Source organism: Salvelinus namaycush, chromosome 42 (assembly GCF_016432855.1).
Source record: "Salvelinus namaycush isolate Seneca chromosome 42, SaNama_1.0, whole genome shotgun sequence".
Taxonomy (NCBI): Eukaryota; Metazoa; Chordata; class Actinopteri; order Salmoniformes; family Salmonidae; genus Salvelinus; species Salvelinus namaycush.
The window spans coordinates 182659-203795 of NC_052348.1; the positions used below are offsets into that span (position 1 = coordinate 182659).

At 41.0% G+C, this 21137-nt stretch overlaps 1 protein-coding gene across 1 annotated transcript; it reads right to left on the reverse strand.

Annotated features, from left to right (window-relative positions):
* On the reverse strand, nt 1-17343 carry LOC120034702 (uncharacterized protein C4orf54-like). Its single transcript, XM_038981309.1, has 2 exons — nt 16253-17343; nt 1-2687 (listed from the first exon to the last, which is right to left on the reverse strand). The coding sequence occupies exon 1, from the start codon at nt 17341-17343 to the stop codon at nt 16273-16275; it is 1071 nt and encodes a 356-aa protein (XP_038837237.1). The 3' UTR covers nt 1-2687; nt 16253-16272.
* Nucleotides 17344-21137: the final 3794 nt, after the last annotated feature.

Genomic DNA, 21137 nt, shown 5'->3' on the forward strand with positions numbered 1-21137 from the left:
AAATGCAGGCTGTAACACAACAAACATTTTGGAAAAGTCCAAACTTTCTGAAGGCTCTGTAAGTAGTGTGAATGTCCTGTTCAATAGAATGTGCTACTTTGTGTCAGGATTCAATTAGACTTCATTCTAGTATTCAACAATTCATCAGGATAATAGTTAACAAATTTCCTTTTGAAGGACAACAAACATCATCGACCAATGTTCAACTGTTATAGTATACACTGCTATTGGTTGGCGAATAAAATCATTTATCTAGCCTGCCAAGTGCACTAATGTGCCCAACAGCAATTACACACCCTTAAGAAGGAAATTCAGTTTACATTCCACAGTATATTAACCATTTCATAAAAACCAACAACACAAGAAATGATATGTGAAATAAAAATACAAGTAAATTGTCTTCTCTGGTTTGACATTTTGAAAGGTATCATGTTTGACGTTTGAATCCAAATGCTTGCATGATAAAGGTGAAATAGCGTTAGTCAATTTAATCCACCCTTTTGTAACAGGTGAATATTTTTCAAAATGTTATAGATCCATGGCCCAGTGGGTTGTAATGTGACTATACTTTCTTCCACAGTGGAATCAACTCACAGGGTACTTTTTTATACAGTATGTTGTCACAGACAGAACACTCAAATATATTTTTCAGGTTCATAGACTGACCAGCAGCTGAAAATACCTTTAATGCATTTTCTAATGTGTAAAACAAGAAAAACAGCAACCTACAGTATGCACATTCAAACATGGAAGAAAAAAAACTGAAGAAAGCACCATTGCTCTAAGCGTGAGTGTCTATTGTTGCACTGCAAAATTGTTCAAAAGGAAAGAAAGAGATTAGTATATTTTTTAAGTTTGGAGTCAATTTCATGTTAGCTCATTCATCCCTGGGTGTGAGTTGAAATTGTATTAATAAATGTAAAAGTCCACATCCCAATTTGTTTTAATAATGAGCAATTTTCAATGAATTAATTTGATTTCAAATCATGACCTGAAATTACTGAATTGAAATTTGAATTCACCCCAACCCTCGTCCTGTGAATATGAATATAAGCATTTTTTACAATTGGCATTCAGAATTATTCTGAAAGTATTCAGAATGGGGATGAATTAGCAGTATCCACTATTTTTTAAATAATTGCCATTTAAGAAAAGGATCAAAGGGAAAGATAATTCCTTTCCCGTTCCTGTTTACAAGTAGGCAACCACCCAAACCATTGTGAAATCTTAAATTTAAAAAAACGTATGTATGAATGAATGATCGACTGATGCACTTCTAATTTATCTGAGTTCTTCTGTAACACGCTAGCCTGTTGTCTGTTCACATAATGCATAATACCTCACAATTACTAAACACATACAGTACATACACACACAGGCACCATATCATTGTCCTTTTACACGTGAGTGTAAAAGTTAGCCAAAACCTATAGAGGAGGTTATCCCATAAAATGACTCAACTATAGCTGGCTCCCCTAAGCCTACAGTAAAGCTACTTGGGAAATGTTTGCCCCAAATATACTATATAGCCAACCTCTGACTCTAAACAACCACTAAATATGTGGCAGGTCCCAGGGCTCCAGCTTTTCTCAGCAACACACTTAGTGTGTTTCTCTTAAGTCTATCATCATATTATTTGCATACAAGGAGAGTGCCATACAAATGTCATATAAAAGCACATCAAATCATACAATCCAATAACTGTGTGGCTATTAGCTGCAAAATGAGGAAACAAAGGGTGCAGCTAGTTCAGAGAGTGAAAGGGATCTTTTTACTACTTCTCCAGGTCACCAAAGAGCCAAGCGAAAAAGGAAACGCCTCAGTTTAGAGAATAAAAAATAAAAAATAATTACAAATAATTCCTGGATTGGATTTTCAATCTATATGATGCATTGAATTGGAATTAACCCCCCTGCAAATGCAAATGTTTTCCAATGTATGGTGTAACAGGGTCTATTGTACATCTACTGATTAAATATTTTTGTTGGGACAATCACACTCGCGCACGCACACACACACACGTGTGTGACTTTTATGGGCCTTCTATTCTGCTATTCTGAACTACAGGTTTACTGGACTCGAGTGAATCCTAACTTCCACTTAAATTGAAATGTTTACTTATTCTCCCATGAATCATAGCAGCTTGTACATTGAATGCTATTGTATGATGAATGATACTGTTATGCTGCAATATCATTTTTTCAACAATAACTGAGAAACAAACACAACTTGTTCTGAATTCAAAAACAGACGTTTGCTTCGCAGGATGGGAAATGTGCTGAATTCAATGTTTGTGGACCCAATAAAGTGTCTGAAATGTTGAATCTTAATTGGACAACAGTCTACATTATTTCCTTTTGAATCACAATATTGCAGTGCCTGAAACCAATTGCTTTTGAACAAAAGGAATAGTCTGTAATCTAAATACAGATATGAAAGCAGTTTTACAAAGCAATTAGCTACCTTACAAACAAGCTGTAGGCATGAAGCATAGCTTTACAGATACAGACGTGCTGCAAAGACCACCGGCAGGATAGAGTTGGATGGGGTGGTGATGGTGGCAGGTGGTTGGGCTTGGAAACATTGTGGGTTCAGGTGGAATTTGGTGGACTGGGTGCGAAGAAGGGTGTGAGAAGATTACCATGAAACATCTACTTATCACAGGACAGGCTCCTCAATAAGCACTCCTGTGTAGAAAAACAACAAAGGATGGTGGTCAAATCACATGCAATACAACTTAATCATGATAAGGGTTCATTTGAAAAGGCTTGAATTTTTGTTTTTGTTTTCTTGGCGAACCTCACACCCAACATTTTGACCACATCCACTTTTGCAACAATGGTGCAGTAAATTAAACACTCACATGAACTATTATACCTGTGTGATACTAATTACTCAATAAATTGTGTTCAGAGGCTAATTCAGTGGCCTTGTGATTATAGTGTCTTCCCTGACATTGGAAGGTTGGGGGTTCAATCCTGGTGAGTCATATCAAAGACTCTAAAAATGGGCCCCGATGCTTGGCACTCGGCATTAAGGAGATGGATTGGGGGTGAGGCCCGGTGATATACTGGCATCCTGTCCAGGTGTACACCAAGCTACCTCACGCTACAGAAACAGGAGATAGGCTCCTGTCCTATGGGCTTTTCTGGCTTGGACAAGGTTCATTATTTAATTGTATTGATAAAGAGACAGGACACCACTATGTTAGCTTTAGGGACGCCCTTTATGAAGATAAAACCGGATATGTAACACAGAGCATTGTGCGTGCTGTAGTACAGTGGTTCCCAACCAGGGGTACTAGGACCTGGGGGTATTTGGCCTATCCACAGGGGGTACTTGAGAAGACTCAGGAGACCATAGGCCTACTGGTAAAATGCACAAGAGGGGGTACTTCTAGGGTACTCCAGGCAGAGCAAAATGAAGTTGGTGGTACAGTAACCGAAAAAGTTTGGGATCCAATGCTGTAGTACATCATGCCACAGCAATAACATCGTACTAGCATGCTGTTATTGAAGTGATAATGCCCTCGAAGCCAGTATTTGGAGGATATATTGGCACGGGTGTTGTTAGGCCCAAGACAAAGTCTTTGTGGGAATTATCACTTTTAAACAACGGGTTACCAACATATTCAAATAATGATTTACATATTTTAATTGAAAAAGTTATTTTGATTAATTTAATTCATACTATTTCATCCTTCCACAAGATACTGTGCCGACACATATCTAGGGTTGCTTCCCAAGCGGGCTGGTCGTTTGTACTATCAGTTCGGTTGCCAGAGACACAACCCAGTCATTAAGTATTTTTGTTCTGTAACTATAGACGCGACCCAATCATTCGTTCTAAACGTTCTATTGCCATACTGGCTGGCAACGTTCTTATTCCTTGCTTGCTAGCTAGCCAACTACAGCTGACTTACAGTCATGTCAAACAGTGCGGCCAGAATAACAAGGTAGCTGCATTTGCATTTGTTTAAGCTGTTTTCTAGTGACATTTATTTGGATACATCCATAACAATGAGCTAATAATGCACGATTTCACCTGGCATGAAAAAATGTGCTCTCTCGTCAGGACAATGTTCAGAGGAGCTAGCCAACAACACAGCAAGCACAATCACTTCGATTCGCTGAAAAGACGAAAAGACTGCAAACTAGCTACACTTTATTTCGTTTTACCTGTTTTCTATTGACTGTTCTTTGTATATATCCATAATAATGATGCTGATTCATGATTTCGACTGGCTGAGAAAAGCTGCCTGTCTGTCTCTCTCATCACGACTCCCGATACGTTCTTTACTATGGGACAGCTGGAGATCGAATTTGAATTTTGAAATAATGTTGCAAATGTCAGAGAGACAGACAGCAAGTTTTATACAAATTTGTTCTTAACTGACTTGCCTAGTTAAATAAAGGTTAAATAAAAAATAAAAGATGGAAGAGGCATTTTAACGTCATAGATTTAGCTGGTGGTAATTTGTGGAATAGACACTGGCTGGAATGTGGTTTTAACCAATCTGCATTCAGGATTAGACCCACCCGTTGTATGAAAGTTATTTAGTAGTTGCCTTCTGATAGCAAGTTCAGCAACTTTTGTCATTCATTATCAATAGCCATTTAACTTCATGACTATGCAATTACAAAGCAACTACTACATTAACTTATAAGATAACACAACGTTATTACTTGAGTAATTACATCATTATTAAATAGGTCTAACATTTCAAATGAAGTGTTACCCTTTAATTCACAGCACCATCATTGAGAAAGTGGACATGGTCAAAATATTGGGTGTGAGGTTCAGTGTGGTGTTATTATACAGGAATAAGAGCAGCTTAATGTAATGTGGGACCCTTAAAAGATACAGTGAAACGTAGTAAAAGTATGTAACCCCTTTACGTAAGAGCTGGAGGTCAGCACCGCTCCACCTCCTCCTCCACTTTTAGGAGAGAGGGGCGACCTATAAAAAGTTTAACCTGCTGCAGCCTCGCTCACCAATCGACCCCCCCCCCCCCCTCCAGCATCTGATCTCTCCCAGCAGCTGTCCTCCTGCATCAGCACAACAAATACTTTACATTGCCTGACCTTTTCTCTCCCGTCGCTATCCCAGCCGTGCCCAATGCTACCACTCAACCCCATCCGACTCCCTAGCCATTGACCCAGCTGACATGTATCCCTCATGCAATTGTCTCAATACACCGACACGTGTGTGTGTGTGTGTGTGTGTGTGTGTGTGTGTGTGTGTGTGTGTGTGTGTGTGTGTGTGTGTGTGTGTGTGTGTGTGTGTGTGTGTGTGTGTGTGTGTGTGTGTGTGTGTGTGAGAAAGAGAGGATGAGGACAGAAGGGGTAGGGGAGGGTGCGTAGAGTTGAAGAACAATGAATTGATTTTGAGTTTCAATATATCCACAAACGTCAATACACAAAGGACAGTGCCAATGGAAATCTCCCTTCACATATATGATCAATTTAGTTTTGAGTATATTTCCCCCACGAAAATGTAATTAAGTTAAATGTAGATGTAAGTGATAAAATTGTGTGAAATACATTTTCAACATTTAAGCTGTATTTTGTCACAATAACCAGGTCCAACCAACCTTTTTATGCACGTAAAGTACATGCCGGATAAAAAAAAAATATGACATGCCTGATGGAAACATCAAATTTGTCATAAACTTGTCGAAAAAAACAAAATAAGCTAGGCAAAGTGGGATCTTTTTGTGTCTGTAAAATTAATTATGCAATAAATGGCAGTGAAAACGCTCTTATGTGCAAATATTGATATAATAACCATCATATCGAAGTAAACTTAAACTTATTTGACCAATTCACTGCTGCCAATGACTGGAACGAATTGCAAAAATCACTGAAGCTGGAGACTTATATCTCCCTCTCTAACTTTAAGCATCTGCTGTCAGAGCAGCTTACCGATCTCTGTACCTGTACACAGCCAATCTGTAAATAGCACACCCAACTACCTCATCCCCGTATTGTTATTTATCTTCTTGCTCTTTTGCACCCCAGTATCTCTACTTGCACATCATCATCTACAGATCTATCACTCCAGTGTTAATGCTAAATTGTAATTATTTCGCCTCTATGGCCTATTTATTGCCGTACCTCCCTAATCTTCTACATTTGCACACACTGTACATAGATTTTTCTATTGTGTTATTGACTGAACGTTTGTTTATGTGTACCTCTGTGTTGTTGTTTTTGTTGCACTGCTTTGCTTTATCTTGTCCAGGTCGCAGTTGTAAATGAGAACTTGGTTAAATAAAGGTGAAATAAAATAAATACAATTCTGGTGACATGATGATTGATGCTTGGCTGCTGTTTGACAAATTAAAATAATCTCACTCTTTTCATTACAGACAGAATCTCAAAACGCTTGTTAAGCAAAATAAACAAGTAATTTAAAAATAAATATAGGCTACAACAGTAGCTAAATCAAGTCTGTTTGAGTGCTTCTTGAAGCCTTCAGAAGATGGACAGCCGCAGTCATGAGAGGATCTGATGATCTGGAAGCTCATAGTCAGCGGAGGTGGGGACCGGAGGTGGTGGCAGGGCGTCTCAGCCTTTTGCAGCTTTTCTTTACTGGGACTCTGTGATGAGCTCCCCACAGAGTACAGCCCACTTCTTACTTCAGAAGTACCCCCTAAGCAATGAAAAAGCTGGCCCCCTGTCAATTCTGCATGCATAGCCTCCTCTTGGGTCACCGTTGTTGAAAAACAACCCAAAGGTGTCGTTCTAATGAAAACATAGCATCTTTTAGCATTAGCTAGCTATTTAGCTATAAGCTTATTGCTAATGCTTATTAACATTCGAGTGAACTGTGACTTTCATTAGCGGATTGTATGTGGACATACAGTGTTTTCCAAAATGATTGACGCAATTGATAAAGATGACTTTAAAAAATAAATAATTCTAATTAAATGTTATTTGCGCCAAATACAACTGGTGTAGACTTTACCGTTAAATTGCAAGATCGCAATTTCAAGATTTCAATTTCAAGTTGCAAGATCGAATCCCCGAGCTGAAAAGGTACAAATCTGTCGTTCTGCCCCTGACCAAGGCAGTTAACCCACTGTTCCTAGGCCGTCATTGTAAATAAGAATTTGTTCTTAACTGACTTGCCTAGTTAAATAAAGGTAAAATAAAAATATGCTTTCTTACGAGCCTTTCTCAATGATGCGCAGTTTAAAAAGAATTATACAAATTGAATTAAAATACTAACACGAGGAATACAGTAAAATACTTAAGAATGGAGCTATATACAAGGAGTACCAGTACCAGATCAATGTGCAGAGGTATAAGGTATTTGAGGTAGATATGTACATGAAGGCAGGATAAAGCGACGAGGCCTCAGGATAGATAATAATAAGAGTAAAATAAAGAACAGATTAGCAGCAGCAAATGATGAGTGTAAAAGTGCGTGTGTAATGTGTATGTATGTGTGTTTGTGTTGTGTTATGTGTGTGTGCGTAGTGTATATGAATGTGTGTGGGAATTGTGTGGGAGTGTCAAATTAGTGAGTGTGCATAGGGTCAGTGCAAGATAGAGTCAGTGGAGATAGTTCGGGTAACATTCATTGACTATTTAGCCATCTGGCTATTCATATACTTACTATTAAATAAATAGTATTCAGATACTGAGCTATAATGTATGCTTAAAATATTTGGGAAATTATATTATTTTATACGAATACAATTGCTCAGAGAAAGAGATTTGTTAAACAAGTAATTTTTTTCTCAAAAAGGTAGGGGTCAAAATGATTGACACCCCTGTTTTCAATACCTTTTCAGGATAACCGCACTGAAAAGGTGTTTTTGCCAGAGCTACAGACGGCTATATACAGGACTACTGTGAGAAAGAAAAAAAAATACATCACTTTTTTTTATTAGGGGGTGCTGCAGCACCCTCAGCACCCCTACTGTACTTCCTGTGGCTTAGGGTTATTGTATTGCTGGAAGATCCACTTACGGCCAAGTTTCATCCTCCTGGCAGAGGCAACCAGGTTTTTGGCTAAAATGTTTTGGTACTGGGTAAAATGCATGATGCCATTGACCTTAACAAGTGCCCCAGAACTAGTGGAAGCAAAATAGCCCCATAACATCAAAGTTCCACCACCATATTTTACAGTAGGTATGGGTTATTTTCTGCTCATGCATTTTGATGCCACAACCATCACTGGCCAAAGATATTTATTTCCATGTCATCCAACAAATGTAAACGCCTGGGGCCTCATTTATCAAAGGTGCGTACTCACAAAAAATACTCTAAATCAAATTAAATCAAATCGAATTGTATCAAATTGTATTAGTCACATGCGCTGAATACAACAGGTGAAGTAGACCTTACAGTGAAATTCTTACTTACAAGCCCATAACCAACAATGCAGTTTAAAAAATACAAATAAGAATAAGAAATAAAAGGAACAAGTAATTAAAAAGCAGCAGTAAAATAACAATAGCGAGACTATATACAGGGGGTACCGGTACAGAGTCAATGTGCGGGGGCACCGGTTAGTCGAGGTAATTGAGGTAATATGTACATGTAGGTAGAGTTATTAAAGTGACTATGCATAGATAATAACAGAGAGTAGCAGCAGCGTAAAAGAGGGGGTGGGGCAATGCAAATGGTCTGGGGTAGCCATTTGATTAGATGTTCAGGAGTCTTATGGCTTGGGGGTAGAAGCTGTTTAGAAGCCTCTTGGACCTAGACTTGGCGCTCCGATACCGCTTGTCGTGCGGTAGCAGAGAGAACAGTCTATGACTAGGGTGGCTGGAGTCTTTGACAATTTTTAGGGCCTTCCTCTGACACCGCCTGGTATAGAAGTCCTGGATGGCAGGAAGCTTGGCCCTAGTGATGTACTGGGCCGTACACACTACCCTCTGTAGTGCCTTGCGGTCGGAGGCCGAGCAGTTGCCATACCAGGCAGTGATGCAACCAGTCAGGATGCTCTCGATGGTGCAGCTGTAGAATCTTTTGAGGATCTGAGGACCCATGCCAAATCTTTTCAGTCTCCTGAGGGGTAATAGGTTTTGTCGTGCCCTCTTCATGACTGTCTTGGTGTGCTTGGACCTTGCGTGCGCCTAGTATTCCCGCAAAATGTAATATGGCTCTGATTTATTAATGAAAACATGGGTATATGTTGCATGCGACAGTTTGATACATCCCAATAGAAAAAGGCTCAGTGTAATTAACCTCGCAAGGTGAGGTATTGAAAGGTATTGAAAACAGGGGTGTCAATCATTTTTACCCCTACCTTTTTGAGATAAAAAGTATTACTTGTTAAACAAAATCTTGTTCTCTGAGAAATTGTATTAGTATAAAATAATATAATTGTAACATTTTTTGGAGTATACAATATTTAAATTATTTTATACAGTCAATTTTGCTCATATTTATTAATGGTGTCAATCATTTCGGGCCACCACTGGACATACAATGTGCTATCCTGTATGATTATTTATCAGTTCAGTTTCTGTTGAAACAGTTGAAACTATATGTAACTTAATTGAGTTACACAATACATTTTTTTATACTTGATTGGACATGAAGAGCAAAAATGCTAATATGATATTATTGACTTGCATTGAATTTGGGCCATAAATGCCAAAAGTTTGGCATTTGAAACAGTGATCAGGTAAACAAAACCAAAGAATGGTGGTCATACCTTGTCCATAGACTGCTTACAAGGTAAGGAAACCAATATGTCATTTTGTAATTTGGGTGAACTATTCCTTTAGGAATCTCTGTTATCACTCATTACCATCAACGAGTCGGGAACTAAGGCACTGTATCTAACGGTACAGACATTGGCCTTTATTCACAATGTGTCTCAGAGTAGGAGTGCTGATCTAGGATCAGGTCCTCCCAGTCAATTTAATTTTTAAACATTATGATCTAAATTAGAAACTGATTGTACATCAGCACTCCTACTCTGAGATGCTTTCTGAATACTTTACTTTGAAAGTATAGGGCAAACTGAAAACATCACACAGAATTACAATTTTTCTTTCTTTAGAATTCACTAAAACAAGCAACATCAAGTAGGCCTACCAATTGTGTATAATTATTTAAAGTACCAGAAAGTATTGTTACCACATAATCTTCTAGTAAACACTAGGAAACTACTGGAAATACTACCGTAAAGTACAGTCTGTGACTGATTAATTAGAAGCACTGATAAACTATAATACCAGATAACTAATTTGGGGCCCGAATCAGACTTGCTGTAGGAAATGTACACCTTCCCTACGCACACCATTCCTACGCACTTCTTAGTAGTTGGTATTCAGACTTACCCTATGTAGGTGCGTAACAGGCTTTGCATGCGTGGTTCTCCTGCGCTTGCTGAACAAATGTAATTCAACCGCTGAAAACCCTCCCACTTGCTGGCCACCAGATTTTCTCGTGGAGTATTCATTCAGTATTATTATTATACCTTTATTTCAACAAGGAACACAGACTGAGACCAAGGTCTCTTTTACAGCTGGGCCCTGTGTATACATGTTTACACATACAGTTTAGGTACAGTGATTAAGAAACTAAACTAAACAAGACAAACAAAACGATCACAGATCACACAAAAAAAGACAGCAGCAGATTACATTTACACATAGGGGAATAACCTAACAGCACAAGAACTTGATTTACCCGAAACAGTTACAAGCAATGCAAAAATAAAAATCCTCCAATAAATATTTAAAATGGGCAAGTGGGACAAGAGTCTTAAGTTTAAGTTTAGTCTGCAAGCTATTCCATAGGCAAGGAGCGTAACAGGAAAAGGCAGCCATACCCAACTCTGTGGAAATCGCATGGGCCTCAAGTGTAATCCATGCTTGAGACCTGGTTTTTGGAATTATAATTCTAATATTGATGAATGATGATAAATAAGAAGGTAGCTTACTCAGAAGTGCTTTATAGACAAACACGAGAGCATGTTGTTCTCGTCTCACGGACAGCGAAGTCCAACCCACATTTTGATATAAAACACAGTTGTGAGTTCTGTAGCTAGCACCCGTAATAAACCTAAGTGCACAATGATAAGTAGCATCCAGCGATTTTAAGTGTTGATGCCGTAGCATGCATGTAAATAATATCCCCATAATCTATAACAGACATAAAAGTAGCTTGCACAATTTGTCTTCTATTTGTAGAGGACAAACATGTCCTGTTTCTATAGAGGAAGCCTAGCTTGATTTTTAGCCGTTTACAAAGTTCATCAATATGCATTTTAAAAGACAGTTTATCATCCAACCATATCCCTAAGTATTTATATGCAGAGACCTGATTAGTTCGAGAACCATCTAAGCTCGTAAGTGCAAGTTATTTTCAACCAAATTGTTGAACCTATAGGGTTTTCAGTACATTTATCTAAAGCTATCCCTTTATATTTGGTGTGCCTTTAATTTGAATTTTCTCCACAGACTATACTACAATATATGGAGAAATGGTTCAGAATATTAGGGATCCCGAGTGATACAGCAGTCTAAGGCACTAGTCAAGGATCATATCACCGCCACCCTAGACCCACTTCAGTTTGCATACCGCCCCAACAGGTCCACAGATGACGCAATCGCCATCACACTGCACACTGCCCTATCCCATCTGGACAAAAATAATACCTGTGTAATGGTGTTAATTGACTACAGCTCAGCATTCAACACCATAGTACCATCCAAGCTCATCATCAAGCTGGAGGCCCTGGGTCTCAACCCCGCCCTGTGCAACTGGGTCCTGACTTTCTGACGGGCCGGCCCCAGGTAGAAAATAACATTTCCACTTCGCTGACCCTCAACATTGGGGCCCCACAAGAGTGTGTGCTCAGCCCTCTCCTGTACTCCCTGTTCACCCACAACTGCATGGCCATGCACGCCTCCAACTCAATCATCAAGTTTGCAGACGACACAACAGTAGTGGGCTTGATCACCAACAACGACGAGACAGCCTAATCGTGGACTTCAGGAAACAGCAGAGGGAGCACTCCCCTATTCACATCGAAGGGACAGTAGTGGAGAAGGTGGAAAGTTTTAAGTTCCTGGGCATACACATCACAGATGTACTGAAATGGTCCACCCACACAGACAGTGTGGTGAAGAAGGCGCAACAGCGCCTCTTCAACCTCAGGAGGCTGAAGAAATTTGGCTTGTCACCCAAAACCCTGACAAACTTTTACAGATGCACAATTGAAAACATCCTGTCAGGCTGTCTCACAGCCTGGCACGGCAACTGCACCGCCCTCAATCGCAAGGCTCTCCAGAGGGTGGTGCGGTCTGCACAACGCATCACCGGGGGCAAACTACCTGCCCTCCAGGACACATACAGCATCCGATGTCACAGGAAGGCCAAAAAGATCATCAAGGACAACAACCACCTGAGCCACTGCCTGTTCACACCGCTATCATCCAGAAGGTAAGGTCAGTACAGGTGCATCAAAGCTGGGACAGAGAGACTGAAAAACAGCTTCTATCTCAAGGCCATCAGACTTTGATGATCTTACCAAATGTCATCATTGCAAGTAATAAGCCCAGCATTTCATAAACTTCACTGTGGAAAAGTTGAAATGTTGATATGCTTCAGTTAGCTGCCATATGACTGGTTTCACATTTGCCTCCAGCGACCTTAAGGTAAAATAGATCCAAAACAATGGACATTTCCTCACCTGTCTGTGTCTTATTTCAATAAACAAACTCGATTGAAGACAGCCTAATTGGAGACAGCAACGTAAAATAAAAATAATATTCAGGGGACTTATATCATAAGAAAAGTGTAAAAAAGGTTAATAACATCGTCATTCATCACAAGGGAACAGGATGCTCCTTGTGCCAAGTCAATCTGGTCTCATCATTCATATACTAATTCATAATCTAAGATTCCTCATTCATCTTAAAGTTCCAAGTAGATGGGAGGTGGTGAGGGGGGACGTGGCACTTTTAATACTAATGCAATAATGGAGCATTATTCAATTCTTTATGAAAGGATTTATGAAAATTGTCGCCAGCAAATGGTATATGTTACGAATTCCAATTCGTACAATATGTTACAAATTTGTAAGTGCTTAAGATTTTGCTCAATCTCTTTAACCCACTTGGTGGTAATTGTAAACTGGCTCATATTAAATGCTTATGAATTTTCTTCATTTCACAACACAAATCTCAAACCAAATCTTAACCATTATTTCTCAGGTGGTGGATAAAAAAATGACAAATCTCATAGGGCCTGATTCCGACCCGAGTTAAGTGCGCATAAATGTACCGTAATTCCGTTTTTATGCACTTTTCTCTCTATGCATATTCTGACCTTGAACTTAAGCATGAGAATAGAATGCTATTCACCTGCTATTTGTTCGGGGTGGAGATCTAAGAAATGAAGGTGTGGCGGAGGTGTGTCTACAGATACATCGTATTTTCACCTTGACTTAATTCTCTCATAATTCCACCACCTTTACGCGCACGGAAACCATGAATAAGGTCGAGCGAACCTGATGGTTCCAGGTGGAAAAAGCCTCTACTAGATTTTTTCCCAATCGAAATAACAGCATTCTCCATGCACTTTAATTTACAACTTGATATAGCTTGGTAAATGAGTAATCCTTTTGAATAAGGGAATTGTAAATATAAATTACACTTGTTTTAGATCTATTTTAACTTATAATCGCTGGAGACAAATGTGACACCAGTCATATGGCAGCAAACTGAAGCATATCAACATATCAACTTTCTCACAGAAAAGTTTATGAAATGCTGGGCCATTATGCAGATTTGAAATTTTACAGCCTTTTAACTTTCAGGGATGGGCACTCTTGAATGTCTAAATTATATGCTACCTTGACTTCCCCTCTTTCCTATTTCTATCATGTTAAATATTTAGCCACTGTCAGTATCAACCATCAGTAGGCCTAATAACCACACATATTCAACTGCCAATTTACTGTTAGTTCCCTTCAGTTGGTAAAGCCTACATTATCATTCCATTTAATTACATTGTTTCGTTTATCTTAATTTGCTTCCGCTCTAAACGCCACGGCGGGGTGGTTGTTGCTGAGGATCACTAGTCACAGTTCATAATGTAAAAAAAAGACATTAATTAAAATACTTTGGTATGGAGCACAGACCAAGCCGTAACAGTTTGAACACGACGCATTGCGCAATACTTGTGTTACGTGTGCTCCCTCTCCGGCCTCTGGTCACCAGGCTGCTCGTTATTGCGCACACCTGTCACCATCGTTACGCAAACCTCCGCGTCATCAGACTTACCTCGACTCCATCACTTCCCTGATTACATTCCCTATATATGTCACTCCCTTTGGTTCCTTCCCCAGGCGTCATTGTTTCTGTTTCATGTCTGTGTGCTGTTAGTGTTTCTTGTTTTGTATTATTTTCCGTTAATTTTATTAAAACACTCACTCCCTGAAGTTGCTTCTGACTCTCAGCGCACTCGTTACAACTTGGCCGTGTCATTACACAGTTCCATGGTTAGTGGAGGCAATAGCCTACTATATTGTACACTATTCTCCCTATTATAATTATATGTACACTAATATTCCAACACTATCATGAGTTGAAAAACTGAATTTGGCAATTTTTTAAATTAAAGCTGCAATATGTAACTTTTTGGGCAACTTGACCAAATTCACATAAAAATGTGTGTTATTGATCTGTCATTCTCATTGAAAGCAAGTTTAAGAAGTGGTACATATGTTCTATGTGTGCTATTTCTTATGCTTCCAGTTCATAAGTTTTGTTTTTGCGTCTTTTACTTTCGGTTTTGTACACCGGTTTCAAAGAGCTGAAAATACAATATTTTTTGTTATGGAAAATATATTTTACAGTGGTTTAGATGGTACAATGATTCTCTACACTATGTCACATAAACTTAAATTAGCCGAACTATTAGAATTTTAGCAACCAGGAAATGCAACTTGGTCTCAGAGCATTTCATATGATATGTATGATATGTAATGTTTCGTATGGTATGTATTAATTTGTGGATGTCCATCACACATTCCATATGATATGTTGCAAATTACAATTAGTATTATATGTTACAAATTGCAAAACGTACAATATGTTACGAATTTGCACAACGAATGATAGGGTTAAGTTTGGGGTTAGGGGAAGAGTTAGCTAAAAGGGTTACTGTTAGGGGTTAGGTGAAGGGTTAGATAAAAGGGTTAAGGTTAGGGGAAGTGTTAGCTAACATGCTAAGTAGTTGCAAAGTAGCTAAAAAGTAGTAAGTAGTTGAAAATATGCTATTTAGCTAAAATTCTAAAGTTGTCCTTTGGGTTGCTAAACATTCGAGTTATACGCCCACCCATCCACCCCGACCAACAACCCTACTTTAGTTTTTGCCTAAACTAACCATCTATATTACGCAACAATACCAAACGTAACATATCATACGAAATGGAGTGTCTCGGATTTACATACAGAATAATGCGAAATGCTCTGAGAAATGCTCTGAGAAGTTGGGAAATGGCAGAGCATCTTTAATCAAACCCTCGTTTTCTTTATTTCGTGAGTAAAGAATCTCCAAGCTTGTTTTTTATGATTCATAAATACTTTCCTAAATCTAAATAATCTAAAGATCAGTCTTTTTTAAATTGTATCTACCAATTAGTGCTGAAACTGAGACTAAATACATATAGCCTATTTAGATGGTATTCTTTCATTGATCCCTAATATTCTGAACCCGTAATCTCTAGATATTCTATTGAGTGTCGACAAAATTCGAACTAAAAGGAACACCGTATTTAAAGGGACGGTTTAAGATAAATGACCTGAAAACCCTATTGAATGAAAACTCCACAAGAAAATCTGTTGGCCAGCAAGTGGGAGGGTTTTCAGCAGTTGAATTACATTTATTCAGCATGCGCAAGGGAACCACACCTGCAAAGCGCATTACGATAAGGTAAGTCTGAATACCAACTACTGAGAAGTACGTAGGAAAGGCATGCGTAAGAAAGGCTTAATTTCCTAAGTCGGAATCAGGGCCATATAGAGAGAATACTCACCTGCTGTATATGCTGTCAAGAAGTGGATTTTAAAGGGATGGTAGATTGTAAACAAAGACACTATGTAAACATTTTAATGGAATGCTTGGTGGTATTCCAATACAGATTGGGGTCTTTGCATGTTGTCAATATAATATATTTATACAAGTACTTTAAGGTTGTATTCCAGCCACAGACTGTACAGCTTAGAAGTGGTACAAGCATGAGTGAGAAGGAAACACTCAAGGTGACTCACTGTGTATATTCCCTTAGTGGTTACCGATGCTCCACAACAAAGCTCATGGTCGTCCCATCGAAGGAGGGTGGTGCAATGATTCTCGGGCGTTGCTGCGACGTGATGCTGATGACCGGTGGTTTCCCTTCTGACAAGGCCGCACTCCCCCGGGTAGTGACGTGGTGGCCCAAGGTGATGGGCACTGACGCTGGCACTGACCCTCCAGTAGCACTGTAGTAGGGGCTCTCTGCCCCCGTCATGTTACCCTCCTGTCCCCCCCCACGCACCAGGGTGTATTTCCCGTGAGCCGTATCCCCGCTGTCGTCCTCCAATTGGGATGCCACGTAGGATGCGACTTGGGGTGTTATCACCGTCTGTGCAGGAAGCATGGGTGAGAGGAACCCCGGGTAGATCATGTAGGTGGGTGCGTACACCCCTCCCGTGTTCAGCGCCAGGGGGGACACAGACATGGGGGTCACTGGCTGCAGCTGTGGCATAGGCATGGGCACGTCCACATACTGGCCCATCTCAGGGTCGAAGAGACGCCGGGTGACTGGCTCACTCGGAGTGTCCACCAGGTAGTACTGTCCGGTGGTGGGATCAAAGAGCATCTTCCTCTGGGTAGGCTGGAAGGGGTCTCCCCCCGAAGGGGTTGTGGGCAGGGGGGCAATGGACGGGGAGAAGCAGAACACCTGCGGCTGGGGGGCTCCTTGCTTGACCACTGGTAGAGAGCGGTGGTAGATGGTGGTGGTAGTGGGGGTGGTGGGGGTATCCGTGGGCTGCGTCTCCATGACAACAGGGGACCGTTTGAGGGACTGGATAGAAGTATGCTCGGATCTCTTGGTGTCGGTGATGCCAGGTTGACTGGCAGCAGGGCTGCTTGGGAATACCTGCTCTTGAATGGACAGTTTCACTTGACCGACACACCTGCCTTCTACAGGTATTGTTAAGTAGTTTTCAGAGTCTGGGTTGCCAGATTTGATGGGCTGTGGTGGTGTTTCTGTGGTGGGGCTGCTTTTGAACCGTCCCCTGTCCACCAGGGCTCGTTTTGGGGGGCATATTTCCAATGACAGTGGAGCTTTCGGGGTCTTAGTGCTAATGCTTTTCACCATAGAGGTTGCATGTGATGGAGAACAGGGTTGTGGCCCATTCCTACTAGCAGAGCTGCTGCTACTGACAGCTGTCTTAATGCTGTTCCCCAAATGAAACACACTTTTGTTACTAAACATTTTACTTTGTTGTGACTGGGTTTTAAATGTGTCCTTTATGAATGGGACATGGATTATTCTTAGACAACCTTTCTCTTCTTGATTGTTGCATGTTTCTGGCAACTTGTCTGTGTTTGTCTCTGTAATAAGCCTCTCTCTGCCACCTGCTGAACCTAGCTCCTCCGGGCCACCATGCTCCTCTTTAGCAATGAGTGACAGAACATGACTGTCTGTAATAGGCCAGGGAGCCTGGCTCTTGCGCTTCCATTCATTTCTGTCGAAAACATAAAGCTGTTCCATTGTTTTAACGGCCGCCTTTAGTTTCTCTAACGCCACCTGTTTTGGTATTTTCGACTCCGGTTTGCGTTCACCTGCCTCGACCATTTTTTCCTGCTTCTGTTTAGCCTCGGACTGATCTGTGTTGGGGTGTTTAGCGAAGCCAATTGGAGGTCTGCCCGTCGCCCTGTGCAGCGACGTGGGTTCATTTTTGGCACAGTCTGGAGATGGTTTCGGGGATGACCTATCGTTCTCAATTTGTCTCTGCTTTGGAGCCTCGGTTACAAGCACACCCTGTTTAGTTCTGCTATTTGTATTTACAGACTGACATTTTATTACAATTGAAGAGGGAGGCGATTTTTTACCGGGTTGTTTCTTAGAAGCTTTATTATCTTCGCGTAATGAGGCAGTTGCAGGGGCGACTGCGCCTTTACTCTCGCTGTTATCCACTGAGACTAAACGATATGAACTCTTGACCAATTTACGCACGTCTCTTACATGATGAATTGGCGTCTGAAACTTGCACTTATTGTCTCTTATATCCCTAACCATAAAGTGTGGCACTCTGTCTGACGCTGGCAGCACCTGACATGTGGAGTCACCTGCTGACTTTATTGGATAACTTATATTAGGGGTTAACAAGTTGTCAATATTTAGCGGATTGCATTTGTTTTCTTTTACGCTCCTCAGGCGTATTTTTATCTCGGGTGCCTTTGACCCTTTCACGATTACTGCATTGTTGTCAGGTCTAAACTTTCTCTCCCGGTCCCACTGTTGCTCTTTTTGCGCACCGAGGAAAGTACTGTCGGACACTTGTATTTTCAATTCCGTATCTTTAGGGAGACGATGGGAACTTGGAACAAACAAGTGTGACAATTTAGTTAGCTTGCTACTTACAGCTCTGGTGTCTAACTCCCTTTCCCCCGTGTTATCTGTTGTGGAGTGTGTCCCATCTAAAACGGTACGAATTTCATGTTCATCTTGGGGCTCTGGCTCACCATCCCTCCATGATTTGAATGCGCTGTTTTGGCTATGGCCCAGGGATCCTCTTGTGGGCTCGCATGCATCCTTTTGAGAATCTAGTCGTGCCTCATTTATGGGCTGAAAGCTTGCTAATGTTCTTGTACGCTCTTCCTTGGGGTCACACGAATTAGGTATACTGTCCACAGCCCCTTGTTCATCAGAAGAATTGCTTGTGTATCCCGAACCCGATTCTGAGGATTGACTATGCACGCCTCTCTCTGTATCCCTTTCTATTATCCCATATTGATCCTTGCATTGAAAGCATGGGGAATGCGTGGGATGCGTGTCCCATATCTCCCCCCTCTCCATCTTGCGCTCCTGTTCAAATTGCATTTTTTTGGAAATGACATTTTTTAAGAGACTTGATGCGAAACTTGCCTTCTTATGTGTGCCTTCCATGCTATCACCCGCGTCACTGTGTTGGTAGCTCACTTCATATCCTGGCTTGGCTGGCAAGGTGCCGGTAACTTCATCCATGGAACGTGCTCCTGACGCATTTTCTGAATGTTTGGGAGACTTCCCGGGTTCAGGTGACCCCGCTTCAACATTACAGCGAAAATTCAATGTCTTTGTCAAAGTGACAACCTCACTGCCTGGTTCAAATGGGCCTGTAAGCTCTACGTTTTGGGTAGAGGAAGATGCATGTTGTGGACTAGATATTTTTGTATTCAAAGAAAACATCTTGGTTTGGGGTCCTTTCTTATTGCTTATGGCAATACCATGTATACTCTTATAGTCTGCGTTCTTGCTAATTTCAAAAGTTGCAGTTGCACTCTTATGGGCGATTAGATTTTGCTCTCTGCCATGTGACATATTACCATATTTAAGGTCAACGAAAGCTGACCACTTGTTTAAGCCAAGCCCATTTTCTGACATTGAAGACTCACTTGAAGTGCTCAAATTTATAGCATCGAAATAGGGACATGCTAAACTCCTAAATGATTTGGCGGTTAAATTACGCACTTCTTTATCGGCGTCGTCCAGTTCACTTATCGAACTTGACGCACCGCTGGAATATTCGTTAACATCTTTCCCTCTTAATTTAGTTGCAAAGTGTTGACGTCCCGGGGCTGGGATAAAATATTGGGATCTATCGCACAAGGCTTCCGCTCTGGCGTCAGTGCTTGTAAAAAAGAAGTGACTCCTGTCTCCCATGTGCTTGGTATTATAACAAATGTTTTCATTCTCAATGATATTGTTAGAGTCGTTTATTGCTCTTGATGACGTCTTGATTGACAGGTGAATTTGCCCCGCCGAATTCCCACTACTGTTTTGGTTTTTACAAATGCTTTCATCTGAGCTGGGGCATTTGTCAGAGTCACAAAACTCACTTTCAGTGCTGACAACTGTACAACCAGATACACGTTGGTGCACATTACATTGCGCCTTGCTGCTTTTTACTTTCGCCTGGCTCCTACCATCCACTAGGCCTATCAACGTTTCCTCCGTTGTTTCATCGCTTTCAAAAGAGGCATAATCCACAAATGAATAAACCAGATTATCGTCCTCAATATCCCAACAGGTTCCCCGTCCAAAATCATAATCGACATCATGGTCAAGCTCTGTCAGTTGGATTTCGTGCGTTGTAATGTAGTGCGATTCGTCTATCACCGTATCAGGCGCACAATGGTCTGAAAATACTACGCTCTCACCGTCGTCCGATTCGGTTTTACTGTTCAAATACATGTCTGTGTATTTTAACTCCTCACACTCGCCGGGGACGTTATAATCACGAGGCACAATTTCGCTCTGGGGTTCTGTAGTATTGTCATTCTCCAAATCCACATTGCTGTTCAATTCTGTCAAATACGTGTCCATGGGGGGATCTTCCGACACAGGCCTATCTGCCCACCTGTCCTTCGATGTTTCCTCATAGATTTGATCCACATTTTCATCAATCTCGCGAACCCCGGGGCTCCTCTCTCCGGACGTATCACTGTTGCATTTGAAAACTGCAAGCTGGTTACCGTCACCGGTGAAAGTCACTTTAACGGTTTTTGTGCCCTCTGAATTCATATCAAGTAAGTCATCCAAATCAACATAATTGGATTCGTCACTTTTTGCCTTAGGGTTGCACTGGTTTTTGTCGTCATTTCCAGGGAGCAGCTTTCTATAAGGTCCGGTGTCGTCTCGGTAAGTGAGAGTTTTCTCAACTGCTTCCATTTGTGCGGTTTCTTACCGCCAGAAATGCTCTTTGTTAGCGATGTTATCCTGACACAGGACGGAAAACTCTGCGCGAGGGAGAGACTGGAATGAGGGAGGGAGAGTGAGAGGGGGTCAGTCTAGTCGCCCACGGAATCCCCAGTGCACTCTCTGTTGTATATTCCGCCGTCCGTAATCAACGCATGGAGTTGTTGCTCTTCACCGCTTCTCTCGACGACAGTTGTCTGTATAACGCT

Excerpts from the sequence above, each read along its gene's own strand:
- LOC120034702 (XM_038981309.1), bottom strand. The coding sequence starts at position 17,343 with ATGGTGAAAAGCATTAGCACTAAGACCCCGAAAGCTCCACTGTCATTG.